The sequence below is a fragment of the Macaca thibetana genome, chromosome 15, assembly GCF_024542745.1.
Source record: "Macaca thibetana thibetana isolate TM-01 chromosome 15, ASM2454274v1, whole genome shotgun sequence".
NCBI classification, from domain to species: domain Eukaryota; kingdom Metazoa; phylum Chordata; class Mammalia; order Primates; family Cercopithecidae; genus Macaca; species Macaca thibetana.
Genome location: NC_065592.1, coordinates 80,399,434 through 80,426,588, shown reverse-complemented (window position 1 = coordinate 80,426,588; position 27,155 = coordinate 80,399,434). Strand labels below are relative to the sequence as shown.

General features: G+C 41.7%; 2 protein-coding genes across 10 annotated transcripts in view; one reads left to right on the top strand and one right to left on the bottom strand.

The window, feature by feature from the left end:
• LOC126937902 (putative COBW domain-containing protein 7) overlaps positions 1–27,155 on the bottom strand; it is a 952,477-nt gene that overhangs the window by 262,164 nt on the left and 663,158 nt on the right. The window lies entirely within an intron of this gene.
• The window catches only part of DOCK8 (dedicator of cytokinesis 8), a 240,779-nt gene that overhangs the window by 171,878 nt on the left and 41,746 nt on the right, over positions 1–27,155 (top strand). For all 9 annotated transcript variants that reach the window (XM_050761724.1, XM_050761731.1, XM_050761732.1 and 6 more), the window contains 8 exons: positions 2,338–2,451; positions 9,138–9,293; positions 11,112–11,251; positions 18,245–18,414; positions 21,540–21,679; positions 23,851–24,033; positions 24,398–24,527; positions 25,495–25,582. In XM_050761724.1, the coding sequence (XP_050617681.1) occupies positions 2,338–2,451; positions 9,138–9,293; positions 11,112–11,251; positions 18,245–18,414; positions 21,540–21,679; positions 23,851–24,033; positions 24,398–24,527; positions 25,495–25,582 (1,121 nt within the window). The remainder of the gene's footprint in view (positions 1–2,337; positions 2,452–9,137; positions 9,294–11,111; positions 11,252–18,244; positions 18,415–21,539; positions 21,680–23,850; positions 24,034–24,397; positions 24,528–25,494; positions 25,583–27,155) is intronic.

Genomic DNA, 27,155 nt, shown 5'->3' with positions numbered 1-27,155 from the left:
AGAAATTGCACACATGAGGCCAGGGGTTTAAGACCTGCCTGGCCAACATGGTGACATGGTGAGACCCCGTCTCTACTAAAAATGCAAAAATTAGCTGAGCATGGTTGTGCACATCTGTAATCCCAGCAAGTGGGAGGTAGAAGCAAGAGAATTGCTTGAACCCAGGAGACAGAGGTTGCAGTGAGCCAGGATGGTGCCACAGCACTCCAGCCTGGGTGACAGAGTGAGACTCTGTCTCAAACAAAAAAAAACAAAAAGAAATTACAATATGGACTATGGTTTAAATTATCATATCAGGCCAGGTGCAGTGACTCACACCTGTAATCCTAGCCCTTTGGGAGGCTGAGGTGGTCAGATCACTTGAGGTCAGGCATTCGAGACCAGCCTGGCCAACATGTTGAAACCCCATCTCTACTAAAAATACAAAAAATTAGCCAGGTGTGGTGGCGCGTGCCTGTAATCCCAGCTACTCGGGAGGCTGAGGCAGGAGAATCGCTTGAGCCCAGGAGGTGGAAGTTGCAGTGAGCCAAGATGGTGCCACAGCACTCCAGCCTGGGTGACAGAGTGAGACTCCGTCTAAAAAAAAGAAAAATGTAAATATGAAAGACATTATTTTTGCTCTTAGGAAATACACCTTGAAGTATTATGGGGTAAATGGGCATGATATTTGCAACCCATTCTCAAATGGTTCAGAAAAACATGTTTTTATATTCATAGAATGATGAAACAAATGTAGCAAAATGTCAAGTACTGATAAGCTTGGTTAAAGGGTATACAATAGTTCTTTGTACTATTCTTGCACCTTTTCTGTAAGTTTGAAATTGTTTCAAAATAAAAGCTAAAAAATATATAAATGAAATAAATCAAATGTTTAAAAGGTAGCTACAAAAATCTTAGGAAGCAATGTTTATTATTAATAGCTTTGTCATTATTGAGAATTTGCATAGTATCAAGTGCTCAGGAGATTTTCATTTGTTTATTCCTCATGGCAAACTTTGTTGGAACAGCAATGGTATCTCCATATTGGCAGGTGTCAAAATAAGGCACAGTGAGGTTGATAAAATTTCCAAAAGTAACACACAGCCAGCGGTAAAGCCAAGACTGGAGATTTTAAACCCAGATATTGAGTCATGTAAACCACCCAGGAGGAGTGACCACGTGGAGAATGTGGAGAGAGTTCAAGGACCTCTCAGTGACACTGTGGCAACCCCTTTATCAGGTCTCCATCCATCCCAGTGACTTGATTGGTCAGCATGGCCTGAATTTGAAAATTATGTAATAAAAGAGCAAAATAGTTTCAAACCATATTTTTAATAGTGTCAAAGGAAATTGATGTGTCATTCTGAGAATAAAGGACATAAACATGAAAAACTGAATCCCAGATTGCTCTGAAGCACTGTAAAATCCCTCATAAATATGAGCACTGAGAAATAATGCAAATTAAATTTCGTTTTTTTTTTTTTTTTGAGACGGAGCTTTGCTCTTTTTGCCCAGGCTGGAGTGCAATGGCGCGATCTCGGCTCACCGCAACCTCCGCCTCCCGGGTTCAAGCGATTCTCCTGCCTCAGCCTCCCGAGTAGCTAGGATTACAGGCATGCGCCACCATGCCTGGCTAATTTTGTATTTTTAGTAGAGACGGGGTTTCTCCGTGTTGGTCAGGCTGATCTTGAACTCCCGACCTCAGGTGATCCACCTGTCTTGGCCTCCCAAAGTGCTGTGATTACAGGTGTGAGCCACCGCGCCCGGACAAACTAAAAAATTTTTAAATAGGCGTAGCTTATTAATTGGGATTCATGGAGGAATTCACCCTGTGGAGTATGACTCTGACCTCTCTTAGGCTGGAAATGCTGCCTAATTGGGGAATACATTTCTTAGGTGAAAACTAATTCTTTTATCCTGATTGAATTTTCTGTAATAATCCTTAAAAATTAAGAAACTATCTCACTGAAGACAGTAAGTACTCTTCAAGTCAGTTTGCCAAAAAAAAAAAGAGAATAGTTACAAAAAAAAAAATAGTTACCAGGATATTAAAAAAAAAATTTGGATCCAACATATTATATAGAGAATGAGCTTAAGTATACACATATAAACATGTATGTAGAAAAAAATGACTGGAAGGAAATGCACCTAAATATTAACAGTACATGAATAATTACTTGATTCAACCTCACAGTCATGGCTTTAGTTAAAGGAGACTTAACTACTTTGCCCAGTGTCACCCAGAGGGACAGTGGCTGAAACAATAGGACCTGTCTCTCCCAACTTTCCCGCCAGTGACCTGGGAGTTCAACTCCAGAGTGTACCACAAAATGATTTGGGTGTTTGTTTGTTTTTAAGGAAAATGAACAGGCGGAAAAGATGAACATCAGCCTGGCTTTCTTCTTGTATGACCTTCTCTCCCTCATGGATCGGGGCTTTGTGTTTAACCTCATCAGACATTATTGCAACCAGGTGATTGTCCCTCCAAGTGAGCCATTTTGTTCCTTCTCATGTAATGTGATGTTCGTTGCCATGGTATGCTGTCTTATTCATTACCCAGTTAGTGTGAGTCCTGCACATCCTGTGTTTTGCAGCACATCCCTCATGTCTGTGCCATGGACATTCCTTGGGTACTCTGGTTTACCTTGATTCCTGGAGCATTTACCAACCCAGTGTAGAAGGGTCAACAAATTCATCTCTGGGAATTAAAATTTGTGATATGACCTGAATCTTCAAGTTAACATTTAACAGAAAATTAACATGACTATACAGTACTTTAAATCTTTGAGGAGTCCTCAAGCTCCCAGTCTGAGGTCTCTTTTCACATATTAGGGTAATTAATTAATTTGCTGTTGTGATGTTCTGACTTGAAAGAACCCTTTAAAGTGTTCTTAAATAAAATCATTCAGAGATATTTAATTTCACTGAGCACATAGCAAATATTTCATAAACAAAGTGCATTTATCAGTACCATCCCCCCAATTTTTTAAATGGAATTATTCATATACTGCCTCCCACAAACTACCCTAACAATAGTAACATAAATAGCAGTTATTGTTGCTACTCCTCTCCTTCCATATCCTTACTCTAGCCACTAGTATACCATCATTACTGCTACTACCACCACCAGCCACCACCATTGTCATTACCTCCCATGCCCACTATCACCACCTCGTCCACCATCACCACCTCCTCCACCATTACCACCTCCTCCCCCACCACCAACACCTCCTTCACCATCACCACAACCTCCGCCACCACCATCACCACCACCTCCACCATCAAACCTCCTCCACCATCACCACAACCTCCACCACCAACATCACCACCACCTCCACCATCACCACCTCCTCCACCATCACCAACACCTCCTTCAGCATCACCGCAACCTCCGCCACCACCATCACCACCACCTCCACCGTCACTACCTCCTCCACCATCACTGCAACCTCCACCACCAACATCACCACCACCTCCACCATCACCACCTCCTCCACCATCACCACCACCATCTTCACCATCACCACCACCTCCACCATCACCAACACTACCTCCACCATCACCACCACCACCACCACCACCATCACCATCACCATCATCACAACCTCCACCATCACCACCACCTCCACCATCACCACCATTCCCCCACCACCACCACCTCCTCCTCATCATCACCACACCTCCACCACCACCATCACCACCACCTCCACCTCACCACCACCTCCTCCACCATCACCACCCTTCACCATCACCACCCCTCCACCACCACCACCACCACCTCCACCATCACCACCTCCTCCACCATCACCACCATCTTCACCATCACCACCCCCTCCACCATCACCCCACCTCCACCATCACCATCACCACCACCACCATCCATCTCCACTATCACTACCTCCTCACCATCACCATCACCACCTCCTCCACCACCACCAACACCACCTTCATCATCACCACAATCACCACCATCTTCACCACCCGTCCACCATCACCACCTCCTCCACCATCACCACCTCCTCCACCCACCTCCACCACCTCCACCACCACCTCCACCATCACCACCCTCCTCCATCACCTCAAACACACCTTCACCACCACCACCACCACCTCCACCACCACCATCACCACCACCTCCACCATCACCACCTCCTACCACCATCACCACCACCACCACCATCACCACCCCCCCTCCACCATCACCTCCTCCACCATCACCATCACCTCCACCACCACCATCAGCATCTCCACTATCACTACCACCTCACCATCCATCCATCACCACCTCCCACCACCACCACCACTCCTCCTCCATCATCACCACAACCTCCACCACCACCATCACCACCACTTCCACCATCACCACCTCCTCCACCATCACCACTGCCTCCACCATCACCACCACCACCTCCACCACCACCTCCACCATCACCACCTCCTCCACTACCACCACCACTCTTTCACCATCACCACCACCACCTCCACCACCACCATCACCACCACCTCCACCATCACCACCTCCTCCACCATCACCACTCCTTCCACCATCACCACTACCTCCACCATCAGCATCGCCTCAAACTCCACCATCACCACCTCCTCCACCATCTCCTCCACCATCACCACTACCTCCACCATCACCATAACCTTGAACACCACCATCACCACCTCCTCCACCACCTCCTTCACCATCACCACCTCCACCATAACCACCACCTCCACTATCACCACCTCATCCACCATCACCACCACCACCACCACCTCCTCCACCATCACCACCTCCTCCACCATCACCACCTCCTCCACCACCACCACCATTTCACCATCACCACCTCCTCTACCATCACCACCATCTTCACCATCACCACCACCTCCACCTTTACCACCTCCTCCACCATCACCACCATCTTCACCATCACCACCCCCTCCACCGTCACCACTACCTCCACCATCACCACCTCCTCCACCATCACCACCATCTTCACCATTACCACCCCCTCCACCATCACCACTACCTCCACCATCACCATCACCTCAACCACCACCATCAGCATCTCCACTATCACCACCTCCTTCACCATCACCATCACCAGCTCCTCCACCATCACCACCACCTCCACCATCACCACCTCCTCCATCATCACCATCACCACCATCTCCACCATCACCACCACCTCCACCACCACCATCACCACTTTCTCCACCACCAACATCTTCTCCACTATCACCACCATCGCCACTGCCCACCTCTGGCAATATTATCACCTTTCCTATCACCTCCTCCACCATCACCACCATTAGTTCCACCATGACCACCTCCTTCACCTCCACCATCACTTCTTCCACCATCACCATTGTCACCATCATCACCACTACCTACCTCCACCACCATCACCACCTCTCCCATCACCACCAAGTTCTCTGTGCTTAGTCACTTAGTGAATTTAGGTAAGTTTTTCCAATTTTATGGGTCCTAATTTCATCAGTTTTATTTTATTATTTTATTTTATTTTATTTTATTTTATTTTTTCTCAGTTTTAAAATAAGAAGCTTCCTCCTTAGGGGGTTTGAGGGATTTGAGGGCTGATCAAGGAAAAGGATAGGACCATAAAAAACAGTGACATACAGGCTTCATTGAGCAGCACTTGGACAGGGTTGCATAAGAGCAGAAGCTCCTCCCAGCATGAGAACAGCCATAGGCTTGCAGTGAGGAGGGCGCCATCCAGAGGAGCAGGAGAACTCCCAGGGGAGAGGAGGATTAGGGCAGAAGCTTATAGATCTGGGTGAGGCTGCTCCACAGCACAGTGGGGAGTCTCTGGGTCAGAGAGCTCCAAGAGCTGTAGCAGCTTAGGGCCCTGTATCTGCAAGGCTCTATCTTATCATTAGGAAACAGCTGTCCATTGACGTTTTATGGGATCTGCAAAGAAGGCAGGCACTAAATGGATGAAAATCTGCTTATTTGGGCTATTTTTTAAATGACTCGTCGTGGTAAAATTTGAGTTTGGCATGAGCTAAGGGATCAGCACCAGTCTACAGTGAATAAATAAACAACCCAAGGGCCAATACAAAGAGACAATCTTTGACTTGTTTACATAACACCTTCCCTCCAAAAAAAGAAAAAAGACATGACTTTTCTAAAGGAAGTCCTGTCTACGGCCATACCACCCTGAACACACCCAATCTCATCTAAGGGAAGTCCTGAGAAGGAAGCAGAATAATAAAGAATCCTAAGGAAGCATCAGAAGTCCCCAAGCATCCCCATCCCATGCGCCCTGACCCCGGCCCTGCAGCAGATCTTCTGTCCCAGGATCCACCAGAATAGAAAGGCAGAGGGACGCTTCACTCCTCCTTGCCCTCCCTCTTCGGTATTTAGGATTCCAGGTTAGTCTGTTTTCAAAACTTTAAGCTGAATATATGAAAGATACCCTAGATCACCACTGTAGACCCAGGCTCAGCTACTCACATGCAGGCAGCCTTCATTCCCAACAGGGAAATAAGGCAACCCAAGGTAGATGTCTGCCTGCCCTGCAAAACCCATGTTTTTATTTTCTCTTTCTCTTTCCTTTCTTTTCTCTTGCTCACTATCTTTCTTCTTAAATTCTTTCCTTTTCTTTTAGTTACCTGTTCTTTTTTTCTTTCTCTCCTTGACTCAAATGACAAAGATCCCTAGACCAGCAGTCAAGAAGCCTGCATGCTGATTCCTGGGACACCATTGATTACTTCTGTGATTGGGAGCATCAGCCTTTGAGGCATTCATTTCCTCATCTGCAACAAAACTAGGCTGGATTAGATTTATCCACTGATTCTGTGGTCTGTGTCTGCTGATAACATCCACAGATGTTACTTAGCACCATTAGTGGCACTCAGGCCTCAAAAGGTCACTGACCCCCATTCATGGTGATTTAATTCATTGATCCCAGCTCTCTAGATACAGGGTGAACTTCATATGTGAAGCAAGTTGTATTCTTCCAAAGTCGCCTGACTTTATCATCTTGCGTAACCTATTATGTTTTCTGCCATCTTTGTGGCAATGGATATAACCTTAGTCTTTTTTAATAGTCACTAACAATAGACAAATCCATTTCCTCAATTACTCTCTGTCACTTACAATGTGCCACTAAGTAAACACCCATCCCTTGGGTAGGGGCACTGTGGGTCTTGACCTTTGTGGAGGATGTTTTTGGAATGTACCTTACTCCTCCTTTTGAAACCTCACTCAAATTATTTTTGAAATGTCTATTTTTTTTTCTTTTGAGATGGAGTCTTACTCTGTTGTCCAGGCCAGAATGCAGTGGCATGATTTTGGCTCACTGCAAACTCCGCCTCCCGGGTTCAAGTGATTCTCCTGCCTCAGCCTCCCGAGTAGCTGGGATTACAGGTGTGCGCCCCCACGGCCGGCTAATTTTTGTATTTTTGGTAGAGACAGGGTTTCACCATGTTGGCCAGGCTGGTCTTGAACTCCTGGCCTCAAGTGGTCTGCCCTCCTCTGCCTCTCGAAATGCTGGGATTACAGGTGTGAGCTACCGCACCCAGCCTGAAATGTCTGTCTTTAATGATGTCTCAAGGGACCTGTGAAAGATACCCATAGTGGGGCCTTCTTTTAAGTGCCAATGTCTTGTGAGTTCAAGTTCTGATAGCCGGCTTAACCCAACAACTGTTAATGAGTGACCTGAGTGACAGGCACATGACCAAGTTCGAATCCCTTCAGTGTGCTGGTGGCTCCACTGGTCCAAAGTCAGCCAGGAGTGCACATTGAACGGTTATGGGATCTGGTAACTGTGCTTACATAGAAGTTGTATGTTTGGGTTTTAAAATAATATATAATGACTTTTACTTGTTTTAAGTGGATGTCTAACTATGAATTAATTCTATAGGCAATATGTCCCACAACACAATGGCTTCTTGTAAAATGGCTGAAAATATGTGTTCATTTAAATTATATTGTTTAGTCTGTAATCCCAGCACTTTGGGAGGCCGAGGCGGGAGGATCACCCAAGGCCAGGAGTTCAAGACCGGCCTGGTCAATATGGTTAGAACCCCGTATCTACTAAAAATACAAAAAATGAGCTGGGCATGTTGATGCGCACCTGTAATCCCAGCTACTCGGGAGGCTGAGGCAGGAGAATTGCTTGAACCCAGGAGGTGGAGGTTGTAGTGAGCCAAGATCATGCCACTGCACTCCAGTCCAACAGAGCAAGACTCTGTCTAAAAAAAAAAAAAAAAGATATATATATATATTTCTAAACTATATATACATAGTTTAGAAAACTGCTCTTGAGGTAAGTGAAGAGGAGGCATGTCCATCACAAGGATGATCCTTCATATTTCTGTGCTGGGGTCGGGGTGATAATGATGAAATATTGAAGGGCTCAAGGTGCATCAGCGCCCCTTCCTTCCCCTACTTTGCCTTTAGAGGAGCTGTCTCTGAGTCTGGGTCTTTCAGTTGTTCATCTTGCTTGGGGGAAGCAAGGTAGTTTCTTCCAGACTGTCACCTTTGTCTGCTTTTCATTGCTTGCTTCATGGTTTATTTTTTAAAGGAAGATTTTTCCTTAAAACTCTTCTAGCTTTTTCTCTTTCTTCTCCATTTCATCCTCTCTCACTCTGGGACAAGCTCTTTGAGTTTTTTTGCAGGTACTATGTACTTTCCTAAACAGTTTGATGCGTTTCTCTAGGGAACTGGTTCTACAACTTTCCAATGGGGACTTTAATTAGAAACTACGAAAGAACACTTGTAGCATGAAAGTCATCTAGTCATATTCTATTAGTTTCATACGGGCTCATGTGAGGTCAACTCCTTTCATTTAGTTTCTCGAACACAGAAGAGTTTTTGTAAAATTAATTATGTTACACTGAAGATGTACCTCAAGATTTTCAGCACAGGCTTCCCATGGTATTAAAGATTTGACAAAGTGGAGATTGGGATAAGAATCCTCATTTTGGACAGCTATTAGGCTAGAATCACTAAGGGGAACAGTAATGAATGAAAATGTATTAGACTTCCCTGTAATGCAGAATTTACCATCTGTTGCACTATCCCATTAGTTTTTATTAAATTGATTGCCTTAATCTGGAGAGAAAGGATATTTTTGTGTCTGCCAACTCCAACTTCACTTACCTTATAATAAATGTTTCATTCCTCTTTTCGTTTTTCTTCCCAGCTGTCAGCCAAGCTCAATAACCTTCCAACGCTCATTTCCATGAGGCTGGAGTTCCTGAGAATCCTCTGTAGCCATGAACATTACCTCAATCTGAACCTTTTTTTTATGAATGCTGATACTGCTCCAACATCTCCTTGTCCTTCCATATCTTCCCAGGTAATAAACGAATTATTTAACTAAAAGAATTATTCAAGCTATTTCATTTAACTAGCTCAGTGTAATCATGTATTGCCTATAAAGATTAGTCTTATTAATTCGATGAAAAATCAAACTATTCAAACCAGATCAAGTATGCTACCCTGAAGTTGCACCACTAGCTAAGAGTTTACAATCTAAGTAATTGGTTTCTCCCCAGGCTCAAGGGTTCCTGATCAGGTTAAGTAAAGCAAAGAATCCAGTAAGCTCTATGAAATCTAGAAACTCATAGAAAAGTCTCAAATCTTCCTTTGTCTGACATTAGCCAATTATTATATTAAGCAAATAGAGGATTCCAAAGTAAATAAGTTTTGGAAACCATATGTTCTTAGCAGTAGGCCCTCTAAGAGGCTTTAACTTGTTCATGTCAATTGTAAATGCACAAGAAACAGAAGAGGAAATGGGAGGAGGTGTGCATGGTAAGCAGTGATTCCCAAAATGATTTGACATGGAAACCCCACCCCACCTCGTACATTTTTTGAAGGGCTAGTGTCCTCTGGAGTAACTTTAAGAACACGCTGTTTGATAGTCACATCAGTAGCTCAGAGCATCAGGCAAAATTTCTCCTTGTTAGGTTATATTTCTGTTGCATATTCCTTGATACTAGTACGAAAGTGAAGGCTTGTCTTACTAACCGACAAAAAACTTAGCCATATATGCCATATGACATGATCCAGATCTTAGCTACATGACCGTCTTACTGTGAACAGGGAAAGATCCTACTCACAAGCAGCGATTCAAACTGTGTAAACTTTTTGCTGCTTCCTGCCCAGCAGCTTAAGTCCTAAAACTTCCCTGGACTAAGCTTGCCCTAGGTTCCTTCCTACCTTCCCCTTCTGACTGCCCTAGGGAGTGGCCAAACCCAGGGCCAGGCTCACAAAACCATGAAGGATTTCTAAAGACACTTTAGATGCTCTTAATGAAATATAAAGTGTGCTCCCAGGATACAAATACAGGACAGGAATTACCGAGGACCGGTAAATCTAATACTTCCTTCCCTGACATCATTTGTGGTTCCAGGTCAGCAAAAGTCTGACAATGTGCTTAAGCCAAATTCACAAGCATAGCTGAGGCCAGGCACGGTGGCTCACACTTGTAATCCCAGCACCTTCGGAGGCCAAAGGGAGCGGATCACTTGAGGCCAGGAGTTACCAGCCTGACCAACACAGTGAAAACTCATCTCTACTAAAAATATAAAAATGCATCAGGCGTGCTGGTGTGACTGTAGTCCCAGCTACTTGGGACGCTGAGGCATGAGAATTGCTTGAACCCGGGAGACGGAGGTTGCAGTGAGCTGAGACCATGCCACTGCACTCCAGCCTGGGTGACAGAGTGAGACTCTGTCTTTCAAAAAATAAAAAAAGGTACCTAAGTAAGCAGGGCCTTAAGCAAAAGGCATTTGGTTATAGAGGAATTGCCTGCTGCCAGTCACAGGACCGGGTAAGATTCTTCTTTCTCTGTCCAAATTTGATCCTAGGTTTTGTATCTTCAGCCTTTGATTTCAGGTGGGGAAGGGAGTGTCATTCATTTTTCAACAGACCTTGGGTGCTTTATTTTCATCTTTCCCACTGGGCAATCTTCTCTCTGTGGGGATGGGAAAGCGCAGTAACCACTCTGTGCCTCAGTTTCCTTATCTGCCTTATCTGGCCCCAGCAGTACCTACCTCACTGGGGAGGGCTCACAAAGCCTGGCTGGGGCAAGGGCTCAGTAAACACTAGCCATCGCTCTTTTCATTCCAGTTCCTGTGACTCATAAAATGGCTCCTTGCATTTTCTGTAGAACTCAAGCTCCTGCTCCAGTTTCCAGGACCAGAAGATCGCTAGCATGTTCGATCTGACTTCTGAGTACCGCCAGCAGCACTTCCTCACCGGGCTCCTCTTCACAGAACTGGCTGCTGCCCTGGATGCCGAAGTGGAAGGGTATGTGTCTGGCATTTAAAATGAAAGATGAAACCAAAAAAAAAGATGTTCCTTAATAAAATTTGCAGTCCAGCTTCTCATACTTGGTAAAAAAAAAAACTCTACTGTCAACCAGTTCTGAGGAGTAGAAACATCTGTCTTGAGAAAGTGGTACCCATAGGCATGTAGAAAGGCATAAGGGATGGGCAAGAACTACAAAACAACTTCTCTTGGTCACCTATTTGAATGGAATTTACCAGTTCTACTAAAGCAGATTTCCCAAGGATGCTTTGATTAGTGAACTCCCTAGGAACAAAGCCATTTTTAACAAAGGGGATAGCATACAGAGGCAACCACAAGATGTCACTTGGTTCAATGCTGATTAAGGAAATAATAGCTGCTGAGAAGGCAGCTGCCCTGTGCCCAGATTAGGTTTCTTGCAAACAGTGCTTCTCAGGACAAGAGACGCCAGACATCCAGGGCTTCTGAATCCTTTTACCTCTTATCTATCTGATTACTCAGGGACATGTGGCAATATCTAGCCTAGAAGTCAACAGAGAGAGAGGTGGACCACCCCCTTCTTTCCTTCTCTCCCTGTGCTCCATGAGCTCATAGAATCAGAAACCCACAGCCTACCTGATTAGACTGAAAAAGGTAAGGCCTTCTAAAATATTATTCATTCCATTCAACAATTATTGAATGCCTTCCATGGGACAGACAGTTAGGTGTTAGATTCCATCAGAGATATATCAGTGCACAAAACAGACAAAATTCCCTGTCCCTCTAGAGCTCACCATCCAGGGACTCAGATTCAAAGATAATTAGGATTGGAAAGTGATTGAGGTTCAACACTTCTGGTATTTAGATTAGGCATACGGAATTGTAGGAACTTGCCCACTATTCCATAACAGAGAACCAAATCTAAAGCCATGGTCTTCCCAGTCCCTTTCCAGGACCCACTCTCCTATACCAAACCATCTCCCTGCCCAGAGAACCTGTTTCCATGTCTCCTATGCTAAAGAAGTTTCCAGAATAATGTTTGCTAATTAATGGTAGCATGCTGTATGTTATGGATGGATTTTTGTCTAAATGGAATTTCTCAAGTTCTCTCAAAGTGCTTACAATTTAGTGAAGGAAACAGAAGGTTCCTGCATGAAACAAATACAGGAGCACATCGAGTTTGTGCAACTGCGACAGTCACATGCATCCCAAACAATGTACTCATGCTGACACTGCTTAAGTGACTGTATGTCTGTCTCCTGGCAGGATAGTGTGGGGGAATCTCATGCTCTTAGCTCTCAATTCTGCCTCCTTCCAGATAACCTGGTCCTGAGTATATCCTTTGAGAACTTCACTTTCCATGGCTTCAATTTTATCTTCTCAACTCCAACTAAATTTCCCCCAATTATCTCAGTAGAATGTTCTACCTTACAGCTAACACAAATTTCCACAGCAACAAAAAGTGCACCGAACACATACGCTAATAAGTAAGATACTAAGAAGAAAGTTTGAACACAAAGAAAATTACCTTCACGCACAAACATGTACATACGTTTTCTTAGTTGTCCTTTAATAACAGTAGTTTAAGTGATTTCTAGAAACAATCTTTAGTATTTACTATAGCGTAGTTTCTATTTTCTATTTTCATTCTAGCTGGAAACAGCCCTGACATCTGTTCTGGATTCCTTGTAAAATTGTTGCTGTTATATTACTAGCAACAGGGTAGAGTATTTTCAGAGATAATCCTGTAATTATGTTTAATCAGGTGGATATATTCTTCAAACACACACACACATACACACACACACACACACTCTCTCTCACACACACTCTTAGTACCTTTTCTCCCGCAAGTGAGTTACAGTGTAATTCCTTTGGCAACACAATAATCCCTGATTGCTGGGATGTCAGTTACTCTCCTGGAAAGTCATTAGACATAGTGTCACAATTTCATCATGTGAGCTAAAACCTCAGGACAATGTCATGCTTCTACAATACTTTCTATTGATCAGCCCCCTTTTTTTTTTCTTTTTTGCTTCCAAGACAGTTAGCAGACTTGCCAACACGTGTACATCCATGGGGCAAGGGCCAGAGGGACACACCTCAGTACCTGAACTCCTAAGGAGCCACAGCTCCAGTTTCCACTGGGTTTCCCTTAGATCTCTGACACCTGGGTATATCCACAAATGTCCATGCATCGTGAAATCCACAGTATTTTTCAAGCATTTAGAAATTGTCTATCATCTTTGTAATAAGCTAGCAAATTGCAATGCCTAATTCAAAACACAACCCATTGTCGGGACCACAGACTTAGAACGAGAGCAGCTTTGGAAATGCAATTTACAATTCTTACTTTAGCCACAGTGCAAGAATCTGAGTCATTTAAAATTTTGGTTAATATTTTCTATATAACGTTGAATTCTGATGTAGCCTTATTTTGTTTGAAAGAAAAAAAATGTAGATTTTAAAAATTGAACATCTATGACTAGGTTCCAGATACTCCACTATATATTTTATTTACTTTTTATTATAGTATAATTTACATACAGGACCCAAATCTTAAGTATAAAGTGCAATTAATATATCCTGTGAATATGTTTGAATAACCACCAGTCAGATCAAAAATATAATATTCCGTTATCCTCTCTGAGTTACAGGCCCCCCTCAAGTAACCACTATTCTGACTCTTATCACCAGAAATTAATATTGCCTGTTACTGAATTTCATAGTCTTTTGCTGAATGTTGTGATTGTGAGATCCTTCAGGGTGGTCACATGTGTTAGGATTCATTTTTTTTCAACTGTATGTCATATTCCTTTGTTTACTATAATTTCTCTACTGTAAATTGACATTTGGGCTGCATTCCGTTTGTGGCTATTATGAAAACAGCTGCTGTGAACACAACTGTGCATGGTTTTGGGTGGACATTAGAACTCATTTCTGTGGGGGTATAAATACAGCCTATTTTTTAATTTTAATATACTGTTCTTGAATAGTCTAATAAATATGTGTACATGGTCTTAACAAAATGTCAAAAGAATATACTCTGAGCTAGGAAAAGAAGAGCAAACAATTCAAAGCAGGCAGATAGCAGGGAATAACAAAGGTGACAGCCAAAATAAATGAAATGAAGAATAGAAAAACAATCACCGAAATCCGCAAGGTGAAAAGCTTGTTACTTCAAAAGAACAACAAAATTCACCAATCTTTAGCTGAACTGACCAAGAAAAAAGGAAGAAGACTCAATTACTAAAATCATAATTGAAAGGGGGGATATCACAACAGACCTTACAGAAATAAAAGAATACTGTGAACAATTGAAAGCCATCAAATTGATAACCTAGATTAAATGAACAAATTCCTTAAAAGGTGCAAAGTACTAAAATTGACTCCAAGAAGAGATAGAAAATCCAAATGGACCTACAGCAAGTAAAGAGATTGAGTTAGTAATCAAACTTCCCACATTCACCTCCTATGTACCCACACAGATTAAAAATTTAGGCTGGGCGTGGTAGCTCACACCCGTAATCCCAGCCCTTTGGGAACCCAAGGCGAGTGGATCACCTGAGGTCAAGAGTTCAAGACCAGCCTGGCCAACATGATGAAACCCTGTCTCTACTAAAAATACAAAAATTATCTGGGTGTGGTGACGGACACCCATAATCTCAGCTACTCGGGAAGCTGAGGCAGGAGAATCATTTGAGACTGGAAGGCAGAGATTGCAGTGAGCCGAGATCATGCCAATGCACTCCAGCCTGGGCAACAAGGGCAAAACTATCACAAATAATAATAATAATGATAATTAAAATTTTAAAAATTAAATACTTCCCACAATAAAAGCCCAAACCTGGGGGGCTTTACTGATGAATTCTATCAAATATTTTTAGAAGAATTAATTCTAATTTTTTACCAACTTCTAGTCTTCTATTCCAAGGAATGGAAGAGGTGGGATACTTCCCAACTTGTTCTATGAAGCTAGCATTACCCTATACTAAACCAGACAAAGACATCGTGAGAAAACTACAGACCAGTATCTGATGAATATAGGTGTAAGACCCTCACCAAAAACTAGCAAACTGAATCCAACAACATATAAAAAGGATTATACACCATGGCGAAGTAGGATTTATCTCAGGAATGCAAGATAGGCTTCATATCTGAAAATCAATTGATGTACCATATTAATAAAGTATTACCATATTACCATATTAATAAAGTCCCATACAATCATCTCAGTAGATGCAAAGAAAAGCATTTAATAAAATCTAGTAACCCTTCCTGATTAAAAAAAAAAAAAAAAAAAAAAAAAAAAAACACTCAACATTCCTTTTAGGAAATAAGAGAACTTCCTCAACTTGACTTAAGGGCCTCTATGAAAAATCCACAGCTAATGTGACACTTATTAGTGAAAAACTGAGGGTTTTCTCCCTAAGATTAGGAACAAGACAAAAATGTCTACCCATGCCACTTCTATTCAACATATACTAGGAGTTCTATCTAGGGCAAGTAGGCAAAAAATAAAACAAAAGACGTCTACGCCAGGTGTGGTGGCTCATGCCTGTAATCCCAGCACTTTGGGAGGCCAAAGTGGACAGATCGCTTTGAGCCCAGGAGATTGAGCACAGTCTGAGCAACATGGTGAAACCCCACCTCTACAAAAAATATAAAAGCTAGCTGGGCATTGGTGGCTTGTGCTTGTAGTCCCAGTTACTTGGGAGGCTGAGGCTGGAGAATTTCTTGATCCCAGAAAGCGGAGGTTGTAGTGAGCCAAGATCGGACCACTGCACTCCAGCCTGGGCCACAGAGTAAGACTGTCTCAAAAAAACAGCAACAAAAAAAAGAAAAGTAAAGAAAAGAAAAGAAAAGATAACATTTAAATTGGAAAGGAAGTAAAACTATCTCTATTCATAGATGGCATAATCTTGTTTATAGAAAACCTCAAGGAATCCACAAAAAACTCTATTAGAACTAATAAATGAGTTCAGCAGGGTTGCATGGTACAAGAATCAATTGTGTTTCTACACACTTACGACGAGCAATCTGAAAATGAAATTAAGAAAACAATTTCATATAAAATAGCATCACAAACAAAAAATATTTAGGAATAAATGCAACAAAAGAAATACAAGAGTTATATGCCAAAAATGACAAAACACTGTTGAAAGAAATAAAGATGTAAATAAATGGAGGGATATCATATGTTCATGAATCAGAAGACTTAATATTATTAAAATAACAATACTCCCCAAATTGATCCATAGATTAAATGCAGTTCTTCTCAGAATTCTAGCTTGGTTTTTTTTTGTTTTTTGTTTTTGGCAGAAATTAGCAAACTGATCCTAAAATTCATGTGGAAATTCAAGGGACCCAGTATAACCAAAACAACCTTGAAAAACAAGAACAAAACTGGAGGACTCACACTTCCCAATTTCAAAACTTAGTATACAGCAAAAGTAGTCAAGACTATGGGGTTCTGACATATGATAGACATATAGATCAATGAAATTGAGTTAGGAGTCCAAAAATAAATCTTCGTATTTATAGTCAATTGATTTTTGACAAGAGTGCCAAAACAACTCAATGGGGGGAAAATAGAGTTTTCAGTAAATGGTGTTGGGACAACTGGGTATCCACATTCAAAAGAATGAAGTTGGACCCTATATTACACCATATACAAAAATTAACTCAAATAGATCAAAGACCTAAATGTGAGAGCTAAAGCTATAAAATTGTTACATAAAATTATAGAGGTAATCATCATAGACTTAGAAAAGGCAATGGTTTTTTAGATATGACACACTCAAAAGTATGAGTAACAAGAAAAAAAAAGATAACTGGACTTCAGTAAAATTAAAACTTTTGTGATTTATAGGACACCATCAAAAAAATGAAAAGACAACCCACAAAATGGGAGAAAATATTTGCAAATCAAAAACCTAATAGGGGACTTGTATCTGGAATATATATTTTAAAATCTTACAACTCAGTAGTAAAAAGACAAATAACTCAGTTTTTTTTAAAAGGCAAAAGATCAGAATGGACATTTCTCCAAAGAAGATATGGCCATAAGACCAGGAAAAGGTGTTCAGCATCATTAGCTATCAGGGAAATGCATATTAAAATCACAATTAGATACCGCTTGATAGCCACAAAGATGAGTATAATAAAAAAGACAGGTAATAAAGTGTTGGCAAGAATAAAATGGAGTCTTCAGACACTGCTGGTGGGAATGTAAAATTGTGCAGCCACCGTTGCAAACAACTTGCTGATTCCTGTAAAAGTTAAACAGAGGCTGGGCATGGTGGCTCACGCCTATAACCTCAGCACTTTGGGAGGCTGAGGCGGGCAGATCATTTGAGGCAAGGAGTTCAAGACCAGCCTGGCCAACATGGTGAAACCCTGTCTCTACTAAAAATACAAAAATTAGCCGTATGTGGTGGCTGGTGCCTGTAGTCCCAGCTACTCAGGAGGCTGAGTCAGAAGAATTGCTTGAACCCAGGAGGTGGAGGTTGCAGTGAGCCAAGATCATGCCATTGCACTCCAGCCTGAGCAACTCTGTCTCAAAAAAAAAAAAAAAAAAAAAAGAAGTTAAACAGAGAGTTACCATACAAGCCAGCAAATGTACTCTGAGGTATGTACCCAAGAAAAGTAAAACTTAAAACTTGTACACAAATATTCATAACTCATAATAGCTCAAAAGCAGAAACAATCCAAATGTTTATCAATTGATGAATGGATAAATAAAATTCACTAATGGAATATTATTTAGCAATAAAAAGGAATGAAATAGTGATGCTACAATATGACGAACTTGAAAACATCATACTAAAGAGCAGACCCAGGGTTAGAACACAGGCAGTCTACTTCTGGATTCTATATAATTCTATCCTGTATTGCTTGGTTTTCATAGTCACCTCATTGCTTAGGAGCATTTTGATCACTCTTGACTGTTTAAGAGCTCTTTAGTCAATTTCCCTTCACCATAACCTTTTGATTCCTGTGTTGTGCCAACAGAATCAGCAAAGTACAAAGGAAAGCTGTCAGTGCCATCCACAGCCTGCTAAGTTCTCATGACCTGGACCCACGCTGTGTCAAACCAGAGGTGAAGGTCAAAATCGCTGCCCTTTACCTGCCTTTAGTTGGCATCATTTTGGATGCTTTGCCACAGCTCTGTGACTTTACAGGTAATTGCCCTTCTGTTTTCTTTCTTGGATTGATGGGGACCCCTGCCAAATGTCCCATCCGAATGAGGTCTCTGTCATTTGTTACAGTGCTGATATGTTCATATGAGCAATTCTTCACAACAATGGTCTCCAAACCCCTTTAACACCGGCCCCAATCAGTTAAAAAAAAAAAAAAAGGCACATAGCCCCAAATGTGTTTTTTGTTTAGAAATTGTTTACTTATTTTTTCGTGAATTCGTTTATTCATTCATTGATCTGCTGGTATGGGATGAACTTTATAAACCATACACCACAAAGGATGAAATAGTAACAGAATTACTCCCTTTGGAGATCATGCTCTAACAACTTGAAATAAAGGTGTTCCTTCCCTTTTCTTTTATGAATATGTAAGCAAAAAAGCAGTCTCAAATGAACCCAAATAATTGTTCCATGCAAAAAAAAAATCATGTCATATGTCAATATTAGAAAATTCTATCATAGCAGAGAAATATTGCCCTTGGCACTAAGTGGCTAATTTTGAGGTTAATATCTCTAGATTAGCAACAAGAGGAAAGGGTAAGTTGTCTTAAAGGGGTTTTGCGAAACCCCTGAATCTATTTACAAATTACAGTGTGGATTAAGGAATGCAGAGGAAAAAAATCCTCCCAAATAGAAGAACTTCTTATGTTGACTTGAGAAAGGCAGTCCATCGGCCTACCCTCTCCACAACGTACATGTGTGCACACACACACATGCACACACACAAACACATACACACAATTCCTATCCCATCAGAGTAGTTCTTGCTTTTCCTCCAGCTCAAGAGAAGTTTTTGAAATGTCCATGCTGCTCTCTTGGCAGCTGAAGGGTGCTGGGATCTGGGGAATGCTTCCCTGAGCCCAACCTCCTTACAGGTAGTCATCCTTGAAATCTTGGAACCATCCAGGTTTTCCCACCTCCATATGGAAAGTGTCATATGTGACTAAATTATTTATAGTATTATTACGGTGACAAGTATTTAGTTCATGAAAATGGGACCAAACACCTATAGTCTTTAATTCAAACAAATCGTAAAATGAAAATCAAGTATTCCTGTGGAAGTAATTCTCTCCTTTCTTGAAAAAAAATCCTCCAGCAAACTGCTAACGGGGTAACTCGGAAGAGAAAGGTTGAGACAGGGGTTAGGGTTTGTGGAGTTCTATTGGGGCAAGAGTGCAAGGAAACGACAGAAACAAACTCAGCACACAGGGCTGAGCAAGCTGCACCATGAGGTCAGCAGCTTCCTCTAGTAGCTCCTGATTGCGGGGAACTGAAAACAGAGTTGTTTTTAGCATTTACAGACATAATGCAGAGCATGGCGTGTGACTTGCAGCCCATTTTGAGAATCCATGCTGGAAAGTTTCTAAAAAGTTCCATTTCAAGAGCCTGCTTGTTCCCAAAGCCAGGAACCACTTTAGCACACATTCTCCACAGTTCTCTTGTCAATTAGAATGCTCCATATCAGTGACTCGGAATCAGAACTTTTCAACATTTGTTCTCCGAGCCTTTTAAACCTCAAAGACTTCTTTGTATATGTATTGAACTTTATGGTCATGATGGAGCTGATGAAAGAAAACAGTGAAAAGTATTTTATTGTTATAGGTTACATAGTACATCTATTAAATATAGAATCTTCAGGTTGATAAACTCATAAGAATATAGTCTTTCAAAAAGATGCATCTGAATTCAGATTCCAGCCCCATTTATTAATATAAGTGACCGTTGAAAGGCTCAACTTATCCGTGCCTTCCTTTCCTCTGTAAACTGTAAAAATGTGATAACAAGGCCTATCTTTTAGGGTTACGATAAAGATGAAACTGAAGAACTTCTGTAAAAGCATTTTGCACAGCACATGTTTGTATCTTTCCTGCTTTTTCTTGTAACTATAACCCTATGGCGATTAAGGGGAAATAAGAATGTATCTCTATGTTAGTTGTGATAATGTTATCAGGTCTTGCATGATTTCCATGTGCTGTTTATTTAACCATTTGTTTAAAATCCCAGTGGCCTTAATAATTATTTCTAAAAATTGGGTTTTGGCTAGATGTGGTAGCTCATCCCTGTAATCCCAGCACTTTGGGAGGCCAAGGTGGACCAATCACTTGAGGCCAAGGGTTCAAGACCAGCGTGACCAACATGGCGAAACCCTGTGTCCACTAAAAATACAAAAATTAGCCAGGCGTGATGACACACCTGTAATCCCAGCTACTCGGGAGGCTGAGGTAGGAGGATGGAGGCAGAGATTGCAGTGAGCGGAGATGGCGCCACTGCGCTCCAGCCTGGATGATAGTGTGAGACTTTGTCTAAAAATAAATAAACAAATAAATAAGAACAACTGGATTTTGTTTTCATAACTTTAGTGGAAGAAATGTTATTTACACTTAAATTTTTCTAAATAGTTGAAGGCCCAGATCACTGTAATGTTGACAGGTCTAGAAAAACACGAGTTTTTAGTAAAACATCAGTGATTCAATCAGTTGTGAATATTTTACCACACTTTCCCCAGAACTGCTTGAAATATTAATAGTTTTTATTGTATGCTTGGTAGCATTCTTAAAAACCAGACTTTTAAATGGTTTATCCTTTTTTTTTTTTTTTTTGCTTACATACATCTAGACCTATCTATAAATATGGATATGTCTATTATTACATAGATACAATAAATTGATGTTCATTTTAAACATTTGAAATATAACAAATTGTTGCTGAACCTGTGATAATAGGTTATTATTCTATATAAGGTACTTGCTTAATTCTGCAATTGTAGGTTTCTTCTATTTGGTCATCATTTAAAATAATGTCAATTATTAGAATAGATAATAAAGTCTAAAAAATTATGTTACAGGAAACTATTATGGATGTTTTGAAAACTTTTTGTTCATACAATTTGAAAAATTAATTTCTAGCCTAATCTTGTGCTAGACATTGTCTCTTTTCTTAGCCTGCTGTATTTTCCTATAGATGATAGCAAATACATAATGCTAAACATCAGGTTTAAAATTACTGTGCTGACTTTAGTGACTAAGAAGTATCAGTCTCTTATTGGGTAGGGGACATAGGGAAATGTCATGTCTGACTTGACATCACAAATGATGTTTTCATTGCAGGTGTAGATACTCGCAGATACCGCACCAGTGGCTCGGATGAAGAACAAGAAGGAGCTGGTGCCATCAACCAGAATGTGGCTCTGGCCATAGCAGGGAATAATTTCAATTTGAAAACAAGTGGAATAGTGCTGTCTTCCTTGGTATGTTGGTGCACATGTGTCTGGTTGATTTTTCATGTCATGTCTTCTGTCATCTGTTTTGTTTTGTTTTGTTTTGTTTTGTTTTTTGAGACAGAGTCTCACTCTGTAGCACAGGCTGGAGTGCAGTGGTGCAATCTCAGTTCACTGCAACCTCTGCCTCCCCCATTCTTCATGTCTCAGCCTCCTGATTAGCTGGGATTACAGGCATGTACCACCACACCTGGCTAATTTTTTTGTACTTTTTAGTAGAGACGGAGTTTTGCCATGTTGGCCAGGCTGATCTCAAACTGCCAACCTCAGATGATACACTCACCTCAGCCTCCCAAACTGCTGGGATTACAGGCATGAGCCACTGTGCCCAGCCTCTCCTGTCATCTTCTGATGGGAGGACTCAGCTTAGAGCAGGCGTTGATGCTTTCTGCCTAATTTTGCTGTAAAGAATCATTGTGAGGTTGGCAGTGGAGGTACACACAAGTCAGAAAGGATTTTGGCAACAGCAAGAGATGTGCAGATCAAATTCAGGCAGTCCCAGTGGTGCTGAGTCCAAGTTCAAGAAACCAGAAAGGACGAAAACTTGGGAAATCTGAAATCATTGCAAAGGAAATCAAACCAAGGCTCCCTGAGGGTGGAGACTTAGGCTGTGTTGAGTCTAGGTGTGTGTAATTCATACTGTGTTATGCCTCCAAAAGAATACTGAAGGAGGCTGGTAGCTTAGCGTAAGGGCTTCTTAAGCCAAAGATTGCAGCTTTTCTAGGACCGCAGGGAGCCTGTGGCGGGTTGTTTGGCTCTGTCCTTTTGCATGGACTCTGTGGGCTTAAAGAGGGGCTCCTCTGGGAATGTATCCTCTGATTCATTTGAGGTGGGATTCATCTCTGCTCATTGACGAGCTCTGACTATCCCTTGTGAAGACAGCGCTGCATTCTCCAATGTCATTTACTTTTGCATTTCAATGTAGGGTATAGATGTGCAGAGAATTTAACTTGCTTCTCCTGTGAGAAAGCAGCATCCTGACCTAACTCTTCTTACTGGATGACTTTCTTCTCTTCCTTCCAGCGCTTAGCAAGCCCCATCCCCATGCGGACTGAGGGGGCAGTGAGGCAGGAAGATGACACAGAGAAAAGATATTTGAGATTTGACATCACTGATGTCAAATCACAGTGGAGAAATACTGTGTTTTATGACCTCCACCTTTCTAATATCCATCTTATCAAAGTTAGCTGCTTGAGGTGGTATATGCCTTTTACATTATTGACCTCTAAGGGAAAAACTCAAAAGCCCAAAGTTCACCTGTTAGAACATAGTCCTTGTGAGGCTATATCTCAAAATTTCCTTTATTCTTGTCAACAAACTCAGAATAACTAAGTTAAAGTTGCTTTATAACCTCTATTATTTCCATCCAAAACTAACATTTCCCTCCCATACCCACAAATTCCTCATTGCAATTTCACCAGTACATTCCACTGGATATTAGCTACGCTGCATGAACCAAGGGTGCAGCCTCATTACTGTTGTTTGTGTTGATGAGATGAGTAACAGAGAGTGTGCTCAGCACTTTAAAATGAATACTTGTGGCCAAAATATTAAAGCAAATAGCCTGAACCCCCACACCCCAGCCCCAGGCAAACATAAATTATGGTTAAACCTCCATTACAGAGAACTCCACAAACATGGATTTGATTAATTTGCTGAGCAGTTCATGACCCTTAATGTTGTACTTTGCACTATGTAACAAACAAGCTAAATCTTCAACAGCAAGGTTATTCATGGCACCCAGCCAGTTTCCTTCTCCCCTATAAGTCTAATCCTCTGCTGTCCAGCATGAAGGAGAAATACTTGGAGATCTTAGCAGCATGAAAGCCTCTTTGTATCACTGGGATTGCAGCATGCATGATCAAGGCCCAGGGCAGATCACCAGACCACACTGCTCCTAAGACAGAGGTACTCAGATACCTGCTGAAAGCCTAGCTCAAATATTGCCCCAGGTGAGCCCCTTTGCTGAGTAGCCCTACACAAAGAACACCGCTTCCCCTGCCTAAGGAAGGCAGGGCTCCTGGAAACAGATCTCCAGCCTAGCAATGAAGTACAGTCATGGTATTCTAAGAGAACACCTTGAATTTTTCTGTTGCTTGACTTCTTCCCTGGCCACCACCCCCTAATCTGCCTCCTTCCAGCCCTATAAGCAGTACAACATGCTGAACGCGGACACTACTCGCAACCTCATGATCTGCTTCCTCTGGATCATGAAAAATGCTGATCAGAGCCTCATTAGGAAGTGGATTGCTGACCTGCCATCAATGCAGCTCAACAGGATTTTAGACCTACTTTTCATCTGTGTCTTATGTTTTGAGTATAAGGTAAGTCTAGAGTGGCACAACTTTACACCAGCTCTTATCTCCCAAGTGCAATTCTGTCTTGTTACTCATCCCCTTTGTTTGGGCCATGGAGGCATCATTAATGTTTCTCATTGCTATATTCAAATCCATAACCCATTTGTAGGTATAGATATGATCATTTCACAGGGAAAGGATCCCTGCCTTGTGCAGAGAGAACCCCATTTCTGTTAACAGAGTTTTGGCCATAGGATTCCCCAGAACAGCACCTCAGCGTAGCACATGTCAAACCTGGCTGGCATCACTGTGGAGTGTACTGTTTTGGTAATTCTCCACATCAACGGAGATCTCACCAAAGGACATGTCCTCCTACCTCTGTCTTGTCCAGGGAAAACAGAATTCTGACAAAGTCAGTACCCAAGTCCTGCAGAAGTCAAGGGATGTCAAGGCCCGGCTAGAAGAGGCTTTGCTCCGTGGAGAAGGGGCCAGAGGGGAGATGATGCGCCGCCGGGCTCCAGGTGTGTTGAACTGGCCCTTCCCTGCTCTCTGTCAAGCAGTCTTTTCACTGTTTGTGGGGAGGAATGTCCTCCCAACATGATTAGAAACCATGACTTTCTTGAGATATTTACAGTAGTGTCAGAGACAGCAGATGCTGGGAGTCTGTGCGTGACATTTGTGTTAGCTCTGTGACTTTGAGGGAAAGTGCTGTTCTACGATCATAGGAACCCTGGAAACAGCACCAAATGACATCTTTTAATTAAAACTTGTTGATGGTAAAAGGTCACCTCTAAGAATGTTAGTCATGGGGGAGGTGGAAGGTGTTTCCCTCAAGGCTGAGGCCTTTCTATGTGACATTTGGCTAGTCTATTCAGAGCATGGTCAAGAAACTCAACAGTTCTGGGCCCAAGATCATCTCCTGCAATCATTCAGGGCACTATTAGAATGGAACCAATTCCCTGAAATGGCTTCGGTGTCCCAGTCATTCAAGGGTTCTACCACAGAAGGAATGATCTCAAAAAGGCTGAACTTGATAGAATGAAATCCCCAAGTACCCTCAGTCTTATTCACCATGCTCAAAGTAAAAGAGTGACAGCTTATTGTATTCAAAGGGACACAGTGGCAGGGAACTTGGAGGGAGCTCATAGTTTTCAGTGGTGGTCAGGCACCCTCATTTGACACCCATAGTTTTGTACCCAATAACTCAGTAAGCCTCCAGAGTTTCACAGGAATCCTCTGCTCCTGAGAAATGTCTCTCTGACCCTCCAGAAAGGCAGAGGTTCTTCTTATATTCCAGTCTATCAATCAAAGAGCAGGCTAACTTGGACATAAGCATGGTGACTTTGTCTCCTACCAGCAACCTGCATGGACTCTAATTAGCCCAAGAAATGGTGCTGAGGCCTCTCAGTGGAGCTTGTTATGAACTTCTGGTTATCTTGAAGGGTTTCATGCTAATCAAATTCCTATCATGCATTTCTTAACTCCTAGGGAACGACCGATTTCCAGGCCTAAATGAAAATTTGAGATGGAAGAAAGAGCAGACACATTGGCGGCAAGCTAATGAGAAGCTAGATAAGTGAGTCACTCAGCAACTTTGTGCTACTTTTACCTAAAGTCCAAAACTATTTTTCCCAGGCTACTTTTATTACTGAAACAACTGCATCCTTCCAAGGGTGGGAAAATGAAACATCATTATCTGTGTAAATACAATTCATCCAGGGACCCAGGATAATCAAAGGTATAGGGAGTTGTGGTTTTCAGCTCTTAAAAACTTGTCACATTGATAAGCATTTAAAGAAAACTCATATTTCTTCAGCAACCTCAGATGGTTTAATAAAAGCAACTGATTTTGCGGGGAGGGTAGCAGGGAAATAGAGAAAGCAGGACAGAGTGCCTAGGACCACATAATTTCAAATCGATATTTCCATTCTGGAAATGTGTACAAGATACACATTCAAAGATATTTTTGTCAGTGCTACTTAACGTTGTTTTTTAAAATTGAAAACATTCTAAATGCTCCAGAGTAGGAAAATATGTTTAAAAGTTGGGTTGCCATCAAAATGTTTTAAAATCCTTTTAATGACATGAGGACGTGCTTATGACATAATGTTAAATGAACAAAGGCAGGGCAGACACTAGGTTTTTGAGTAGCATAGTGGCTCACACCTGTAATCCCAGCACTTTGGGAAGCTGAGGTGGGTGGATCACTTGAGGTCAGTAGTTCGAGACCAGCCTGGCCAACATGGTGAAACCCCGTCTCTACAGAAAATACAAAAAGTATCTGGGCATAATGGCAGATGCCTGTAATCCTAGCTGCTCAGGAGGCTGAGGAGGAAGGATCACTTGAACCCAGGAGGCAGAGGTTGCAGTGAGCCGAAATCGTGCCGTTGCACTCCAGCCTGGGTGACAGAGCAAGACTCCATCTCAAAAAAAAAAAAAAAAAAAAAAAAAAAACCTCAAATCTCTGATGACATATAGTCAATGTATTTTTTAAAGGCTGGAAGCAAATTTACCAAAATATTAATTGTGGTTTTCTTTGGGTGCTGGGAATATGGGTAATTGATGTTTTCTCTTTTATACTCTGCGATGTTTCCTACAGTAGATGTGTATTATAATATATGTTGTTATCAGAAAAAAATTATAAAGAAATGAAAGAATAAAAAAACCTGTTTGGATCGAAATGTATGCTATAGCTGAATAGATATATTGATGTGCATTGCTATGTATGCAACAATTTAGACATACGAATGCTAAAAGTATATATGTTTGACTAGATAGCACATGTTTCCAATACCGTTTAGCCACAGGTAGCCTAATGAGTCCCAGGGTTCACTGAGCAAAACGTTGCAGGGCTAAAATCACCCCTCACACACAGTTGACAAGGTAGGATACCCCGTGGGTGATGAAGCACCCATCAAAGCGGGTATGGAGAAGACTTGATTAGCAGTGCTGTTTTGTAAATAAATGTGAGTTAGTATCTTTGCTGTTGCCACAAGAATGAATCATTCTGGTTCACTTATGGGACTTTTGGGAGTCAAATTTATTTTAAAACATTCAATAAATAAGTATATTTTTATTATAGCTGTGACTTGCACCCAGTTGCTGGTATCATGCCTATTTGCTTTGTGTATGTTATTCTTGCACTAAAT